A 17,501-nucleotide genomic window follows, 5' to 3' on the forward strand; every position below is an offset into this window, starting at 1 on the left:
AGGTGAAACAGAATAAACAAAAGAGTCAGAACAATGAAAAATCAAAAAAAAACACCCGATTCCACGGGAGGAAAAATGGAAAAGCTTAATCTCGATCCCGGAACAACTGCCTGATGTCGGGGCGATTGTTGGAGGTTCTTCCTACTCTTCCTTTCAAGCGTGGTGCCACCTTATTTGTACTTCTTGAAGGCACTAGTCCACACCCTTGGCCGCTTCAGTATTGTGAACCGAGTTCCCCCACGAAAAAGCTAGTTTTAATTAACAGGAAAAATTATTAGGTTTGTTTAGGTGCATTTTTTCTTTTTTTTTTTTCATTTTTAGGCGGGTCACACTAAACAGGGCACGGAGAAAGCATATCTTCTGACTTTTTCTTCAGTTCTTTAGGAACTTTTTTATTCATTTATAAGTTTATTGGTTAACCAGTTAACAAGTTGAGTGTTAAGTTAATGGAGCATGTTTGGATCACCATTTACTCGAAACAATTCAATATCGTCACCACCCAGTCAATTTAGAGACTCGGCCAGAAATGCAATTTATCAACAACTTCCTCCACTGGTGGTGACCTCTTCGAGTGCATCTTCGATAAGATCAGCACCATCACAGTATAATAACCAGCAGCATCAACATTCACGATCACATTCATCGCTGCATCGGTCCAAAGCATCTAGTGTTTTTTCCGGACGTCGTTCAGTACGTAGTGCCCCATCGATTTACTCGAGTTCAACGGCCACCATACCAGAGGATTCAGAACCATTAAGTATAACGGTTGAACAGTTGGTTAATGATATTGACTACCACGAGACATATTATAAGCAAGTACAAGAGGAAGGGGACGATGACGATGAAGAGATGTACAAGATATGTCTTGGATCCGATTTACAATATCAAAATATTCCAGAATCTTTAATTGATTGGAACTTAAACGTAACTAGATGTAAATTAATGTTAATACAGTTACCAGAAATATCCAAAACCCCCGATTTCCAGTATAGTCAACAATCCTTACCTCAATTAGTTGGAGACTTGGCCCAGTTATGTCAACTTGTTTTAATACAACCACATATCACGGATAAAGAGTTGATTTACACTCTATTCTCGTCCAATCTCTACCACGAACACCACTTGGATGTCAACTTTAAAAAATCAGTGGCGGAAATTAGCGTTAAACAATCAAGACTTCTCCAAATAAACTCTCCTCGTAAAAGGAAAAATTCAATACTGTCTCCGCCAATCATCTCTGCTGATAATCAACTGCATTTAGGATTCAAGTATAAAGAAATCGCCATACGAAACTATTTGATCAATTTGGCCGCGGCGGCTACCACTGCTTATGAATATAAATTGAAAACTGACGCTCTCAAAAAAACAATTCGATTATCGGGCGATAAAAAGAAAATATCAAAAGATGAAAAGAAAAAACTATGGGAACAAGTAAGACTGGATGTTTTCAGAAGAGCTGGACTTGAATAAACTTAACGAATTATGATTATCTAGATTTTTATTTTATTTTACCTTTTTTTCTTTTTTTTTTTTTTGTTGATACTGGCTATCCTTATGACTTTCTACATTCTATCTAATAAATGTTTGTGTATTCGTAAACTAATGCATCTAATATCTTTTTCTCATATCTTTCATCTTCTTATAATGTTTTTGACCCCCGCTACTTCTTTGCTCTCTTATTTCACTGAATTTTCTCTTGAAATATTTCAGACTATCTTCATCTTTCAAGATCTCATCAACCAAGGTGGTTCCTCTTGCTTTACGGTTCAAACGAGCACTGCTTCCCTCGGTGTTACCCTCGATTATAGTACCCATTTGAAAATGCTTGGGGGTCTCCCATTTCTCCTTCTTATAATGTCTCTTGGGATCTAATGCACTTCTATGTTTAATAACCAATAAATCTCGTTTGATTTCAGGGGTAAGTTCAGGCGCCTTCATATTAAACCATTTATCCCCAGAGGTACTGTCCTTGCTCTTGATCTGTTTTTCGCGGTTCAATGCATGAGTTATGGGATCATTGATTCTTAAAATATCAGTTTTTTTATTGATTTTATCTTGTTCTTCTTTTAAACTTTCTTCTAGTCTCGAGCTTATCTGTGGTAGCTTGGAGAGCTGTGCTTTGATCTTGCTGAATTCATCACCCTCCTCTTTGTCATCTTTCTTATTCTTATTTTTGGTCTCTTTTGATAACTCACTAAATAAACTATCTAATGATAATGAGGTATCAACTCCTTGTTTCAAATTATGGCTGTGATCAGACGAAAACGATTCGGTCCCCGAGACCGCTTCGGTCTCTGAAACTTCTGTTATGGCTGGTTCCATTATGTTTTTTTTATGTGGAGTCATGGTAATGTATTATAAGGAAAAGGTGGAGGTATAGTCTTTTGAGATGAGCCATGAAAAAAAAATTATACAAAAAAAAAAAATTGAAAAATGTACGGGTCGATTATTTGGCCCTGGTAATACCTTCATTCAAAATATTAACATCTAACCCATCTAAGACGGTTTCACCTTCTTGTGCATCTCCGGCTCCTCTTGGTAATCCGACTTTGATGTTGGCATCGAGCAAAATTTGATTGATGAGCCAATTCTTACGTTTTTGTTTAACTGAAGTCATTAAATTATTCGAAACAATCTTATTGATTTTGGAAGCAGTATTATATCTTGATTTCAAATTGGAATACTCTGCCTTTAATTCATCAAGTGAAAGTTCGTCTATATTTCTATCTGATCTTAGTTCGTGCTGACTTTTAAGCATTTGGGATTTCTTATTCACTTTGGATTCATAGTTTATTAGTCTTTCTTGTTCAACAGTATCAGTATCTTCAGATGATTCTGGTGGAGTAAACTTGCTAGTGTATATCAACCTATCTTCTTCATCTTCTTTTAAGAAAACTTTGTATCTGTCATGGGCGACTTTAAATTGTTTAGTATCGAAAGGCTGAGAAAGCAATTTTTCATAATCATCAACAATATCGGCATTTGTTGGATCATCGTGATCTCTCAATATATCTAAAAACCTTGAGGTATACCACCAAGGATTTTTAAGTTCCATTTGTTCAGATAATAATTTTAAATATTGCTCTTCACTTAAAATTTTAGATTTACCATCTTTGATACCAAAATTATCCGGATCGTATTTATCTTCAATAACTAGTTTACCCTTTTTTATACGATCATTAACAATCATAAGACCATCACGAAGTGAATGTAAATCATGTACTCCTTTTACATGCTTTGCCAAAGCGTCTGAACGAGTGAAATGCTTTTCACATTCAGGTATTGGACAAAAATAAGGCTTTTCACCCGTGTGAGTACGACAATGAGAAATGAGTGCAAACCTCGAAGGTTGTTCAACTCCGTATCTTGGACATCCTTCCCACTGACAAGTATAACGAACCGGAGTCATTGGAGCGATATGGGCAATATGCGAGAGATGTTGTTGACTTAGATGAGTAACTAGTTGGGCCAATGATTTGAAGCTGGCGGTATCGGATGTACATTCCAGCCAATGACATGAGAAGTCTGATTGTTGGGACATATTATATGGGAGTAAAATACTGGAAGTTGATGAAAAAGTTGGTCAAACGTTGAGTTGAAGTTGAATTCAGGTTGAGTTTTAAGAAAAAGATGGTGCGCGTCGAAATTTTCAAAATTTATATATACAAAACTTTACAATTTGATAAATCTATGGTACAATTCTATTACGTATGATTAAGATTATATAAGTGTATGTATAAGAAGGTTAACCGATTAAGTCCTCATCTAATCTAGCGGCAGGGTTAGTTTCAATAAAGTCCAAAGAAACTTTATGACCCAATAATTCTCTAATATTAGAAACCCCATATTTAATCATGGTTGGTCTTTCTAAAGACAAACCCCAACCCAAGACACGTAAGTTTTTAGGTAATCCCATTGGTTCCAACATTTCAGGTCTGAACATACCGGAATTACCGATTTCAACCCATTTACCTAAACCTTTATGGTAAGCAAAGATTTCCATTGAAGGTTCAGTATAAGGATTATATGCAGCTTTAAATCTTAAATTAGTAACACCCATTTTATTGAAGAAATCTTCCATGAAACCAATTAAATCACCTAAAGTAATATCATAACCAGCCATGACCCCTTCAACTTGATGAAATTCTGCTAAATGAGTAGCATCAACGGCTTCATTACGGAAAACACGATCAATCGAGAAAAGACGGGTTGGTTTAGGATCTTTAGCTAATTTATGTAACATGGCAGAAGAAATAGCAGTAGTATGAGTTCTTAAAACCATTCTTAAACTTTCATCTTCTTTCCAAGGATATCTATAACCAATAGAACCGTATTTACCATTTTCATGAACTTGACGAGTATTTTCCCAAAACTCTTTATCATCAGGTTTACCAGCAACAGCAGGATCTTTTAAGTAAAAGGTATCTTGTAAATCTCTAGCAGGATGTTGTTGGGGAACGAATAAAGTATCAAAATTCCAGAAACCAGTTTCAACGTATTGATTTGAAGGCATTTCAGTAAAACCCATTGCGAAAAAAATTTGTCTAAATTCTTCTCTAACTTTCATTAAAGGATGTAAAGAACCACTTTGAGGATAAACCCCTTCAGATTGGAAATTATAAGGTTTGAATTTTAAATTTGACCAAGAACCGTTAATAATCATATCAGAAGTTATATCAGTTTCCAAATTAACAATTTCTAAAGCAAATTCAGAAGCTTTTTCAACTTTATAACCAACAATTTTAACTAAATTAATTAATTTTCTTTTTTTCAATTCAGTTAAATCTTTTTTATTTGATAAGGAACCAGTTTCTTTAATGGTTGATAATTGAGTCACAGTGATATCTTCAGGTAACGAATCAACCTTAGCTACTAATCTATCATCATTTTTAGCAATCCATCCATTTTTGAAAGCTTTACCTTGACCTAATTTCCCAACTTGTCCAAATTTGGAATTAACATCAGAAATCTTTAAACCTTCCAAAGACTTCAAAACTTCGTTCAATAATCTGATTTCGTGTGATCCGTTAGCCAAGATGTCTTCTGCTTCTTTAGTCAAAGCATAAGAATCAGTTTCAATCTTCGAAAAATTAATCATTTGTTTGGCCCATAACGAGGTTAATTGAGAGTGTAAAGTATTGGTGTCGATTGCTTTCAATTCGGGAACATCCAAGGTATTGGAGATCCCGTCATGCTTGTCAACAAGACGTAATATCTGGTGTTGTAAGTCGGACATACTGCTGCCTTTGAATGGGGTCTTAACTATGACTGATAATTCATCAAGAAAGAAAAAAAAAAAAAAATTGAAAAGTTTTGATTTTGGCCAAGTGCACGTCCCACCTGGAAAGAAAGAAAAAACCTGGTGTGTGGGTGTTTTGTGTGCACGGGTGTGTTTTGTGTATGTACGGGTGTGTTTTCTTTTGATGATGTAATCAACAGAGCACAAACTTGCCAACAATAGACTCGAATAACCTTCCCCAGCACCAGATAACACGGGATACCCATAGCCAGGCAGGCAACCAGTTAGCTGGTCTAGTTGGGAAGGTCCTACTGTGGTATCAACAAATAAGTAAGGAATGGATGCAACTGCAAAATATTTTGGGTTGGGGTCAAGCCGTTCAGCAATAGCAATTGAGCGCCCCTGACATAACAGTCGAAGATCAAAATAAGCAATACAAATCTATACCCGTTTGATCACATTACTTTGCTCATACATGATAATTTACAGCCATTTATAGACTACGTCCTGCCATACCTTTGCTAAAAATGAACACCATTCCAAACCAGTGATGGGAAATGTATGACAAACTGCGCCAAATTCTAAAGTTAGCTTGACAATTTTTTGACTTTTCGCCCCTAGCAAAAGCAATAAGGGGATCATTGTATGATAAGAGTATACAACATACAAACAACCAAATGATCAAACACTCCATCGTCAATTGAACTAACAATTCCCAAGGAAAAGCTAATTTACAAGCCCACAAAAAAAAAGTGTATCATGGCACGGCTGATTGTAGTAGCAAGTCAAATACAAACGAAAAAACAAACAAAAAATAACTACTAATTTCATTTTAACAAACAAAAAAATCAATGATCAATAGTTTATAGTAACAAAACAGTATTTTAAACGAATGGTTGCCTCGAGTGGCTATATGTATAAATAACCATTGATTTCCCCTTATGCTTTTTTTTTTGTCTTTTCACCAAATCATTCTTTCACATTTACTCAATTGATTTAGATTTATTATACAAAAATGGCTGTTACTTGTTCTGATATCTTTAAACTCATTGCTGCTATCATTCTTCCTCCATTAGGGGTCTTTTTAGAAAGAGGTTGTACTTCTTCCTTCTTCATTAATATTATTTTAACCATCTTGGGTTATATTCCAGGTATACTTCACGCATTGTATGTGATTGTGAAGTACTAGTTGCATTATGATTTCTATAATATCTAATGAAATGTTATGATTTTAAAACTATAACTTGTAGTTGGCGTAGAAGTGAATAATTTTCCGAGGAAATCGGAAGCGACGTCACGTGCTGTGTCACGTGTGATGTGCTTTTTTTTTTTTTTTTTCATCCGTTCCCGGGGGTACTCTTCCGGGAGATGCGACATTTTCACCAAATTTTTCGGTGACATAATTCGTCCTCTCTCGGGTAGCACTACTCCCTTAACCTTCGGAAGAAGAGCTCATTCAATTTTTTCTTCTTGGGAGTTTCCTTGTAAACTAATCATTTTCTTTCCATTAATCAATCAAAATGTTAAGAACTGCCACTCAATTCAGAGGTGTTGCTTCAAGACCTCTTAAATATACCCAATTCTTGAGATATAATAGTACCACTGGTAAATATGATGCCGTCGTTATTGGTGGTGGACCAGGTGGTTACGTTCATGCCATTAAATTGGCTCAATTAAACTTGAAAACTGCTTGTATTGAAAGCAGAGGTGCTTTAGGTGGTACTTGTTTAAACGTTGGTTGTATTCCTTCAAAATCCTTATTAAATAATTCTCATTTATATCATCAAATTACTCATGAAGCTAAATCAAGAGGTATTGATATCAATGGTGATATTAATGTTAACATTGCCAACTTACAAGCTGCCAAACTAAAAGCCGTTAAAGGTTTAACTGGTGGGGTTGAAATGTTATTGAAGAAAAATGGTGTTGATTATTATAAAGGTCATGGTTCTTTTGTTGATGAAAATACCGTTAATGTTAAATCAATCGAAGGTAAAGATGATGTGAAATTGACTGCCGATAACATCACCATTGCCACTGGTTCTGAACCAACTCCTTTCCCTGGTATTGAAATTGATGAAGAACGTATTGTTTCAAGTACTGGTGCTTTAGAATTAAAAGAAGTTCCTAAAAAATTGGCCATTATCGGTGGTGGTATCATTGGTTTAGAAATGGCTTCTGTCTGGTCTAGATTAGGTAGTGAAGTTACCGTTATCGAATTCCAAAACGCTATTGGTGCTGGTATGGATTCTGAAGTTGCTAAAACTACTCAAAAATTATTAGCTAAACAAGGTTTGAAATTCAAATTAGGTACTAAAGTTACTAAAGGGGTTAGAGAAGGTGAATCAGTTAAAATTGAAGTTGAAAATGTTAAATCTGGTGAAGTTGAAAACTTAGATGCTGATATTTTATTAGTTGCCATTGGTAGAAGACCTTATACTAAAGGTTTAAATGCTGAAGCAATTGGTTTAGAACAAGATAATAAAGGTAGATTAGTTATTGATTCTCAATTTAGAACTAAGCATCCTCATATTAGAGTCATTGGTGATGTTACTTTTGGTGCTATGTTGGCTCATAAAGCTGAAGAAGAAGGTATTGCTGCTGCTGAATATATCAAACACGGTCATGGTCATGTCAATTATAACGTCATTCCATCTGTCATGTACACTCATCCGGAAGTTGCTTGGGTTGGTGCTAATGAAGAACAATTGAAAGAACAAGGTATTAAATATAAAGTTGGTAAATTCCCATTCATTGCCAACTCAAGAGCTAAAACTAATTTAGATACTGATGGTTTTGTTAAATTCTTAGCTGATGCTGAAACTCAACGTGTCTTGGGTGTTCATATCATTGGTCCAAACGCTGGTGAAATGATTGCTGAAGGTGGTTTGGCTTTAGAATACGGTGCTTCTACCGAAGATATTGCCAGAACTTGTCATGCCCACCCAACCTTATCTGAAGCTTTCAAAGAAGCTGCTTTAGCTACTTTCGATAAACCAATCAATTTTTAATAATAGTTTTATAGATTGAAACGATTTATTAGAATTACTCATTTGAAATATCTCAGTAAAGGCACTTGAAAGATACAAAAAGAAAAAAAAATCTCATAAATAAAATTTTCGACATACATTTTGTCTTCTTAATTTATATATACTAGGTCCTCATAAGATACTAAATTTATTCGTATTCACTCGTTGTAGAACTGCTACCGGTCTAGATCTCTCTCTCTCTCTCTGAGCATTCTAGATTTAACCAAAAAGGATATTCGAAATGACAACCGGTTTCCCTCTGGTTGCAAAACCGCCTGATTATCACTCCAATTGAATTTGAATCGTTACGAATCAATGCATCTCCCCTAATCATCCGATCTATACGTTATTATGCTTTGGGGAACAAGGGATCGGTTCTATTTGAACCTAGTTGCAGTTATTCAAACAACATAGAAGGTTGTTTCGTAATTGTCAGCTGAGTTTTTATCGGCTTAATGTAAGGAGATTAAAGTATCTTGACTTAAAAATATACCGTTACGGATTGATTCTTGAAATTCCGAACGTTTGGGCGGAATTGGTTGTATTCGGTTCATCGGTTCGCTACGAGGGTTTTTCCAGGCTCCCACTTCTAAAGTAAATCAATGCAAGATCCAAATTAATATTATTTATTTAGAAAAACAAGGAAATTGGCTTGGTTTTAGTAAAAATAATTTTCGATTTAGTTTTCGAGTTGATAAGCTTGCATGACTGTTATATCTTCCTCGAGCACGCATATTCGATAAGCTAAAGCATATGAAATTTGGTCCCATAAAGCATTTGGGAAACTCCATTGATATGTGATACAGCAACGCTACCAGGGTTGTATTGACTTGCCGACATATGATTAAAGTTTATGAATGGAAACTAAAAGAAAAAAAGAAAAAGAGGAAAATCAATAAAAAAAAACGCTTTCTCCATGTAGTAACTCGAATTAAGAATAGACTAGTAAAACCTTGTCGGAGCTTATGCAACTGTTGGCAGAGCTGGACTAAAGTTGAGCCTTTTACATGGCAAGGTGTGATAGAAATTTTGGCTCCAAAAATAGTTGCGCATCTCAAAGAAATGGTTGCAAGGACAATTTTTGCATTCAATTCTAAATACAAAAAATTATAAACAAATCCGATTTCCACGTTCAGACCATCTCCTCGTACGTTGTCTTGTAAAAAGCCTAAAAGCTGGATTTCCTCGTAGTTGGTACGTTGGAAAAGCTTATGAGATTATTGGGCGTATTGTCGGAGTTCTAAGTTAGTAAACTTACGGGAGTTAGTAGGAGCCATTCAACTACTTCACTATAATGGTATGGCAGCCATTCTGCTTGGTTTGTTACAGGGTCTTGCTAAATTGAATGGAATTGCAGGGTACTTCAAGTTTTTTTACTGGCGTTGATGGCAAGGCCATGCTTTCTTCATTGATGATGATCCATATATATACATGCAAACCGTTTGAGCCAGGTAAAGATTACCCGAGAACCATGCAAAAGACTTGATCGGTTTGGTGAGGGTATGATAACTCATAGGTCTTTCCTATTTTGGAGGGGTCATCAAATCACTACAGATTCCAATAGCTAGTGATTAAGGCTAGATAAGAAAGCAATCGAAGAAAGAATTGGGTACACCCAACAGAGATGACTGTATATGATATGAATCTTTAAATGCAAAGTAGGTAATACTGGGTCGAATAAACCAATATAGAGACAATAATAGTATACTGTGGAGTTGATCGTCCTCATTCATTTTATCTCTATTTTTTTTTTTTTGTGTATTGACATTCTTGGGTGCCATTGTCTGTAGAATAAAATTATTGTTTGATCCGTATGATTAATCTGACATTGCTAGATTTTGAATAACCCCAAAAGAAAGGAAGTCCAATTAGAAACCCTCCTTTCTTTGGCTCATAGTATCTTGTACGTTTCACTCGGACTTTTTCCTTTTTCTATGACAAAGATGAGTATCTTTCACCTCCGAGTCATTATACGAGACGCTGCCTACGTAGGAGCCCTTGTGGTAGATAAGCCTAAACCTTTTTACAATTACTCAAGAGTGTTGATATCACTTCCAGGGAAACAAATAGTGCAGCCAGCCTCTAATAATTGATCGAGAAAAGAGTACTCAATTAGGAATAAATGTCGATAGTACAACATTTTGCGTATGATCCAGTCTCGTTAAGATCGGCCTCATAGAGAAGGATCATAATGCAATGACGAAATCATGTCAATCCTATGACATATTGATTGCCCGTTTCACTTTTCGATAGCTGATCTTCCTCATGAATAGGTTGGAAACAAAAAAATACTTGATATTTTGTAGTGATTATTTGATACTGGCTAAGTTGGGTGAGGGGATTTGGATCCAGTGATGGCTCTATAAAGTTAATTCCAGGGTATTTTCAGGAGTTAGTCTTACATTTGAGTCGTCTTTACTTCCTACAATAGGTTATGCAGCTTGTACATACGTAGATATCATGGCTTCTCCTTAAAGCAACAAGGGTTCTATGGGCTGGTTAATGGTGTTTTCCTTTTGTCCTTTTTGCTGCAATTCGAGGAAAATTCCTTCAGTTACCAATTCATCTTGTACCATTACTTCTTTGATGATCGGAAATATATGAGTGCTTTTCATTATGTTGATAATGTAAGGTTCATTAGTCACCCAACAGGTGGATGCATATCGGAAATAACCCTCGAGAAGATTTACTTTTTGTTTGTATTATTTTCTTCCCTTACTTGTATTTCAATTGACCGTGTTGACGTTGCATCTTCGTTCTCATTGGATCAAATAAATGGTCCATCCTTTGATTGTTCTTTTGCTTTTATTCTTAGCTCCTCTTCCCTGGGTCATTTTTCTCATTTGTAAGGCTGGTACCAGCATTGGTGATGGCATGCCGTCCCCTCCTCGAGTTTCAAAAGTAACTCGTACTAAGTCACTCGGGGATCAAGGTTGCATCGCTTTTACTTACACCCTTACAAAAAAGGGTTGCCAATCAGTAATCAAAATTCTTTTCTTTTTCCGTTCCTTATTTTGTTGTTTTTTTGCATTCTAAAAATGCTGCGTAAATTATCTTTTTATCGGAAATCCTCGAATAGAAAACCCTGGTTTCAATTCTTCATTAATTAGGTCATCTGGGGCAGTCGGTTTGTTCTTTGAAGTACCTTAAAACCAGCAGGCTTGTAGTTTGTTAAAAGGTTATTGTTAGCTAAAAAAAAAAAAAAAAAGACAAAAAAAAAGGGAAAAGAAATCATACTTTTAATTTGACTTTGTTCGGTTGTAAATTCTTCATGTATTATTTGGTATAATTCGAATTTACTACCTTGTTTTTACGTGATTATGTTCTTTAATTCCTTTCTATATTTGGGTTATGGTTCCTTTTCCGTTGTTTACAATTCACCACCATTCTTCTTAGCATCTTAGTGTTGGTCCCCCAGTATCTTTCAATCAATTTCTTCAGCTGTAAGTCTTGATATCTCTCTTCTTTTTGACTTTTTTTGAAAACTTTGAATAGTAACTGGCTAGTTCCCTTGCTGGTTTCCTAATCTTTCAAAGTTCCTTTTTTTCTAGAAACATGATCTGATTTCCAACCAACTACAAGTCAGTTTCTCCGGACTTCATTTCACAACTTTATGATAACTGGGCCTCCTTTCTGATCATTTAAATGTAGTTTCTGAGACATTTCTTTGTTATGCACATTATTGTATGTTGTTTAAGTGGCAATTACCCAACTGGTATTTCTGACTTCTTTAAGGCATTGAAGCTTGTATCAAAGTCGTTAAGCTTGCTATTATCCAATCGTGAATCAAGTCTTTCTAACAAGATAAAAAGACACAATTCTCTTCCTGTTTTGAACCTTCTATTTTATTTTTTTTTTTTCCATTCATCTTCTTCTCTGCCCTTTTATTATTAGATTTATCCTTACTACCAAAATACTTCAAGTACCCTTCCCAACCATTATTTATCTGAATTTTCTGACTTTTCTCAATTAATTTTCCTTTTTTAAACTTCTTATCTTCATCCTTAGTCACACCTTTTTAACTCCTTCTCAATCCTACATAATGAATACTATAAATGTTGAGGGTTCTCTCGACGATTTCAACTTTCAATTTTTTGATAAGTACAATCAGGTCTTAGATACTATGCCTTCTCCCCTGTTTTTCCAAAGTAATGATAATAACTTGAATCCCGGTTGTGTTGAAGATTCCATTTCCTTTCAACAGTTATCATTGTCATCACCATTTCAAGAAAATCAAGATTTTGCAACCTCCGCAAATAAAAATTTGAATCAAATACTTACGCCACCCCAATATCAACATCCAAAAAGATCTCCTTCTCCTCAGCCTATACCTGCAATCAAACCTCGAAATAATAGTACGGCAATTGATATCTATAATCATCAAATTTCACCTAAAACTAAAACCTCCTTCAGCAAATCATCAAGACAACCAATGAAACCCTCAGTTACAATCGCATCAGTTGACAACTACTCGCGGTTTCAAAGAACCCTTTCATTACCTCTGAATAGAATGAGCGCTTCCAAATCTAAAAAGAAAACAATGGATAATAATAATCCTAAAGCTAATCCTGGTAAAAGAAGAAGTGCCTCAGTGGCTAGTGTTAGCACTTTTAAAAAAAATTCATCTTCTGCTGCTGCTCCATCATCACCTAAAGCCATTACTAAGAACTCAAAGTCAAAGTATAGTACTTCCAAGTCTGTTTCTCCCCCTATTGGCAATGATAGTCATGATAAGAAAGTTAGTATTGAAATTGAAGATCCGAAAAATAAATCCTTCACTAGGCCAACAGCTATGATAAAATCGGCTCCTTCGATTCCAACCCTATCTAGCTTCAATTTGGAAAACCCTCTAAACGAACTCTCATCAGAGAATCCATTAAATAATATGTTCTCCATGACATTGGAAGACACTCTTTCAACCGATTTCATCGAAGATGAAACTTCTTCCATGAAGAAGAGAAAGTTATCAAATTTCTCTGATGATTTTGACTTTGGATCTCCCCAATTGAATTACATTGCAACTTCAAATGATTTTGATCCAAAATCGAAATTTGCCTCGGAAACTTCCTTATCTTCATTTGATTCATTGCTATCATTAGGTTGCGATGAACCAAGTAACTTCATTGATGCCGCTATTCTTGATAATGATCCAGCTTTTTACAATCATCAAAATGCTGACTTTAATGAACTCACAAATAATATTTTCGATTAGGTTGTTATCAAATACTTATACATACATTTCATTCCTTTTTACTTCTCTGTTCTGTATATTATCTTCTCCAAGTGTCTGTTTGTTCTTTGTTACCTGACTCTTACTTCAATTTATTTCTTCGTTATATTTCTACTATCTCTATTTTAGTCTTTATTTCATAGCTAATGGCAATCTATGAAAATATGTACTTACTTAATGTATAATCTCGTAAAATTTATATGGTTTCATTATCTATAAAATATAAATAAAATGGTATAATTCGTATCAATCGTTAAACTACTTTAGTATATGCAAATTAGTATATATCCCCAATCAATGGTTCAAGAGCCTTAGGTAATAGCTCGGCTGCATCCCCTTTAAACCCCCATGTATCTTTTTCTTCGCCATTTAAGATATGATCTTCAATATCAGTATTGAATATTGCAACTTTGCCTCCTTTCACTTTAACTCTATCCACATAACTGTTAGCTGGGTAAACAGTACCACTTGTTCCAATGACTAAAATAAGGTCAACCTTATCATATTCGATAAAATTATCAATAGCATTTATGGTTCGTAATGGTAAGGATTCTCCAAACCATACAACACCAGGCCTCAATAATGAACCGTCTTTACAAACAGGGCATTGAGGTAATTCGGATTCTGATATTTCTTTTACTGGCTTGAATTGTGGAGAAAGGGATGGCTCCTTATCAAGATCATCATCTAGAAGTTTTCTTTTTCTTTTAGTATTATCGTACTCATATTCAGTGTCAGCTAGAGCTTTTGTTAACGGATTTTTAAAGTTATCATGATCAACATAGTTACACATGAAGCTGGTGCATTTCAAATCAAACAATGATCCATGTATTTCATATAATTTTTCCTTTGAATGGTTTGCTCTAATTGATAACCCATCTACATTTTGAGTTATAGTAATGAATTCGATATTTTTTGATGCTGCTTCCATGGAAAGTTTTGCTAATGTCTTATGGCCCCTGTTTGGTTTAGCTTTCAAAGCGTTGAATCTCCTCCATGAATAAAATTGCCATACCAATCCAGGATCTATGTAAAAAGCATCTGGAGTTGCTAAATCAATCATATTAAAATTCTTCCATAGACCTTGGGATCCCCTGAATGTGGGGAGACCAGATGAAACGGATAGCCCAGCGCCTACCAATGCAACTATTCTTTTCGATTTTAGTAAATGATCTTGAAATTCTTTCATCTGTTTTGTCATATTTGATATCTTAAATCGAATTAGCCTTGTTATAGATACATTTATTCGTGTTTTGAAGGCCCTCGCCGAAACAAAAAAAAAAAAAAAAATGATTAAACAAATCTTACTATTAAGCTTTACAAACTACGAAGGTAAACGGAAATATATATATATAATACAAATATAAGTGGATGAAGAAGTATACATGAGGTTCTGACTTTGATAAGTGTCCTATTTCGAGTTTTTCCAAGCCAAATAAGCAGCTGAATGGCCCAAAGGAACACCATTTTTATTATTAATAGATATCCGGCTAGAAATTGAAATTGGAGGAGATCTGAACCATAGGACTTCATCTTTCTCATTATTTTCGGTAACCCTTATTCCATCGCTGAGTTCTTTAAGTTTCCCACTTTCATCCAATAAAGTGTATGCTAACACACCATTGTTAAACAGATTTGAATAAGTAGATTTCGAAGCATGGTAAGGACTTGAACTTAATCCACTGAAGTTCGATAATCCATTTGTATAAGGTAAATTCATACTGGATGATATGCGTTCAGCTTGTGGACTGACAAATTTGTTGGCCAAGCTATTGCCAATAGGGGCAGTCATTTCTGAAGAATAGGATGGTTTATTATATTGGAAAGGTTGGCTAATTGGAGGTGAATAACTTGTAGGTTGTTGGAAAGTTGATTGGAGATTATAAGATGGGGTGTCAAAATTGGTGTTATTTTGAGAATCATCGTAAGTATGGATACCACCAGTAGGAGATGAAGCATTTGGATAAACAGCAGTAGTCGTAGTTGCACCACCACCACCACCTTTTAATTGAGAGATTGGGGTGAAAACGTATGCTTGTCTACCATGTTTAGTATCATCATATTCTGGACTACGAGCAACGTTAGGACTGGTAGTTGTTTGGCCCAATTCATCATTGGTATAAGGACCTTCTAAATAAACTGCACCAACAACAGGAGGGCCATGTTCCCCACCCATATCAGCAGGATCTGGGATTGCCATACCAAGATGAGGATTTGGAGGTAATAAATTTTTAATTGGACTTTCAAATTTGATTAATTTACGGGGTTGATTAATTGGAACAACCGGTTGTTCCCGTTGTCTAATTTCATCTGGTAAACAACCTTTCCAAGTTCTAATACGATTAAAATTATGGGAATTACTATTATATCTGTATTCACAGATAAACCAAGGAGAACCAGGAGGAACCAAACCTTCAGGGATATCACCTTTTTGATAATGGGTTAAGAAAATGACATAACAAGGACCCAAGATATCACTTGATATATGATCACGATATTCACCAGTTTTACAAACCTCATTATTGAAAAAAATACGATCAGCTCTATGGACGGTTTGTTCAGGACGAATATACCAACAAACATTAGCATATTGAGAACCATCATCAATAGACCATAATCTAAAAATTTGACCAACTGTTGGTTTATTTGGATCATTTGGATTTTTGAGTAGAACCCAATCACCAATTCTATAAGAATAATTATCAACTTCGATATGATCCAAAGGAACTTTACCATCAGAGCCCATTTCAATAAATTCTATATCAGGTCTGCTAATTTCAGTTTGAATTATTATATGAGCATCATTTTCAAAAGTAATAGTATTTTGGAAAGCTTCAGAATCTTGAATGTAAGTATAATAATCTTTAGCATTATTTACTAATAAGGTTAAATCATTAATAAATTCATCAACTGAACCATATTTTCTGGATCTAATTTTAATTTTAATTTCAGCAAAAGATATTGGTTTTCTAATTAATTCATAATATTGACCATTACTTTTATCGGGTAATTTTTCAAAAGGTGTAGTTAAAGGAATATTAATGTTTTGAGGATGACGAATTTTTTTGAATTGTTTAATGATACTTTTGATACGTGATTCATAAGGTTTATCAATGATTGGAGGACGACCTCTTTTAACCCCGGATTCAGCGTGTTTTGCTGAATGACTATCTCTTTTGCTTGGTAAAGAAGGAGGCATGGAAGGTATTGAAGGAGGCATGGGACTATTAAATCCATGGGAATGTAATTGTAACTCGTCAGGAATAGGACTATTAAATTGAGGTATATCAACCTGAGGAATATCATGGATTTGTTGAGGAGTTCCAAGATTATTATTTAAATGATTATTATTAATTAATTCATCATGACCTTGATAAGGATCTAAAGGTCCCAAGTCAGGATAATAAACTAGGTTACTATTTGGAATGGTCTTATCTGCCTTAATTTTTGGAATAATAGTATTTTGAAGGTAATCATCCAATATAACTGCATTTTCATATATAAAAGATTTAGGTTCATTATAATGTCTTGCATTCCAAGTAATTTGGGCTATATCATTAACAAATTTCTGCAAATTATCGTATTCATACTTCTTCACCATTTTATTAACCGTGAATAATGAAAGTGGTTTACTAATATACTTATAATAATCGGTTCCAGTTCTCAGCGGTAATTTCTTAAAATCTTCAATCACTTGTCTATTTCTGTTCTTCAATGTCGCCATCCCCTCCATGTAAGAATTCACACGGTGGGATATCTTCTTTCTGAGTTTATCCGACATGATGACTGATATACGATGCTCTTCTCTGTGCAGAATCGTGATTGATTGAAAGATTGATTCTCTGAAGTAGTTGTTTATTTTACCAAAGAATTGAGAGAAGGAGAAAAAAAAAAAAGAATTGAATGAAAAAGGTCACGTGCGTTGTGGCATTGGGTGTTTTCCCCCAGAGGCCCCAACATCTACAGTTGCAAAAAAACAGTATGGCGACTTGACAGGCTTGTC

At 34.9% G+C, this 17,501-nt stretch overlaps 9 protein-coding genes across 9 annotated transcripts; 4 read left to right on the forward strand and 5 right to left on the reverse strand.

The window, feature by feature from the left end:
• Positions 1 to 453: 453 nt before the first annotated feature.
• On the forward strand, positions 454 to 1,470 carry STD1 (Std1p; the record flags this gene model as incomplete). The annotated part of the gene is made up of 1 exon (XM_020218160.1): positions 454 to 1,470. The coding sequence occupies one exon, from the start codon at positions 454 to 456 to the stop codon at positions 1,468 to 1,470; it is 1,017 nt and encodes a 338-aa protein (XP_020079167.1).
• Positions 1,471 to 1,608: 138 nt separating this feature from the next.
• Positions 1,609 to 2,214, reverse strand: HYPBUDRAFT_86295 (uncharacterized protein; the record flags this gene model as incomplete). Its single annotated transcript, XM_020223771.2, has 1 exon — positions 1,609 to 2,214. A coding segment is annotated over one exon (606 nt), but the record flags the coding sequence as incomplete, so codon positions are not given.
• A 232-nt stretch (positions 2,215 to 2,446) lies between these two features.
• Positions 2,447 to 3,541, reverse strand: HYPBUDRAFT_155060 (uncharacterized protein; the record flags this gene model as incomplete). The annotated part of the gene is made up of 1 exon (XM_020222080.1): positions 2,447 to 3,541. The coding sequence occupies one exon, from the start codon at positions 3,539 to 3,541 to the stop codon at positions 2,447 to 2,449; it is 1,095 nt and encodes a 364-aa protein (XP_020079169.1).
• Positions 3,542 to 3,696: 155 nt separating this feature from the next.
• Positions 3,697 to 4,568, reverse strand: FRS2 (phenylalanine--tRNA ligase subunit alpha). The gene has a single exon (XM_020220564.1). It carries the CDS (start codon positions 4,526 to 4,528, stop codon positions 3,746 to 3,748), a length of 783 nt encoding a protein of 260 aa, XP_020079170.1. The 5' UTR covers positions 4,529 to 4,568; the 3' UTR covers positions 3,697 to 3,745.
• A 1,671-nt stretch (positions 4,569 to 6,239) lies between these two features.
• On the forward strand, positions 6,240 to 6,432 carry HYPBUDRAFT_151571 (uncharacterized protein). The gene has a single exon (XM_020220565.1). It carries the CDS (start codon positions 6,255 to 6,257, stop codon positions 6,426 to 6,428), a length of 174 nt encoding a protein of 57 aa, XP_020079171.1. The 5' UTR covers positions 6,240 to 6,254; the 3' UTR covers positions 6,429 to 6,432.
• Positions 6,433 to 6,689: 257 nt separating this feature from the next.
• Positions 6,690 to 8,409, forward strand: LPD1 (dihydrolipoyl dehydrogenase). Its single transcript, XM_020220566.1, has one exon. It carries the CDS (start codon positions 6,760 to 6,762, stop codon positions 8,248 to 8,250), a length of 1,491 nt encoding a protein of 496 aa, XP_020079172.1. The 5' UTR covers positions 6,690 to 6,759; the 3' UTR covers positions 8,251 to 8,409.
• A 3,876-nt stretch (positions 8,410 to 12,285) lies between these two features.
• On the forward strand, positions 12,286 to 13,489 carry HYPBUDRAFT_151573 (uncharacterized protein). Its single transcript, XM_020220567.1, has one exon. It carries the CDS (start codon positions 12,311 to 12,313, stop codon positions 13,478 to 13,480), a length of 1,170 nt encoding a protein of 389 aa, XP_020079173.1. The 5' UTR covers positions 12,286 to 12,310; the 3' UTR covers positions 13,481 to 13,489.
• Positions 13,490 to 13,701: 212 nt separating this feature from the next.
• Positions 13,702 to 14,698, reverse strand: HYPBUDRAFT_151574 (uncharacterized protein). The gene has a single exon (XM_020220568.1). The coding sequence runs from the start codon at positions 14,685 to 14,687 to the stop codon at positions 13,776 to 13,778; it is 912 nt and encodes a 303-aa protein (XP_020079174.1). The 5' UTR covers positions 14,688 to 14,698; the 3' UTR covers positions 13,702 to 13,775.
• A 134-nt stretch (positions 14,699 to 14,832) lies between these two features.
• On the reverse strand, positions 14,833 to 17,342 carry HYPBUDRAFT_133005 (uncharacterized protein). Its single transcript, XM_020219500.1, has one exon. It carries the CDS (start codon positions 17,277 to 17,279, stop codon positions 14,910 to 14,912), a length of 2,370 nt encoding a protein of 789 aa, XP_020079175.1. The 5' UTR covers positions 17,280 to 17,342; the 3' UTR covers positions 14,833 to 14,909.
• Positions 17,343 to 17,501: the final 159 nt, after the last annotated feature.

This window comes from Hyphopichia burtonii (genome assembly GCF_001661395.1).
Source record: "Hyphopichia burtonii NRRL Y-1933 unplaced genomic scaffold HYPBUscaffold_1, whole genome shotgun sequence".
Classification (NCBI taxonomy): Eukaryota; Fungi; Ascomycota; class Pichiomycetes; order Serinales; family Debaryomycetaceae; genus Hyphopichia; species Hyphopichia burtonii.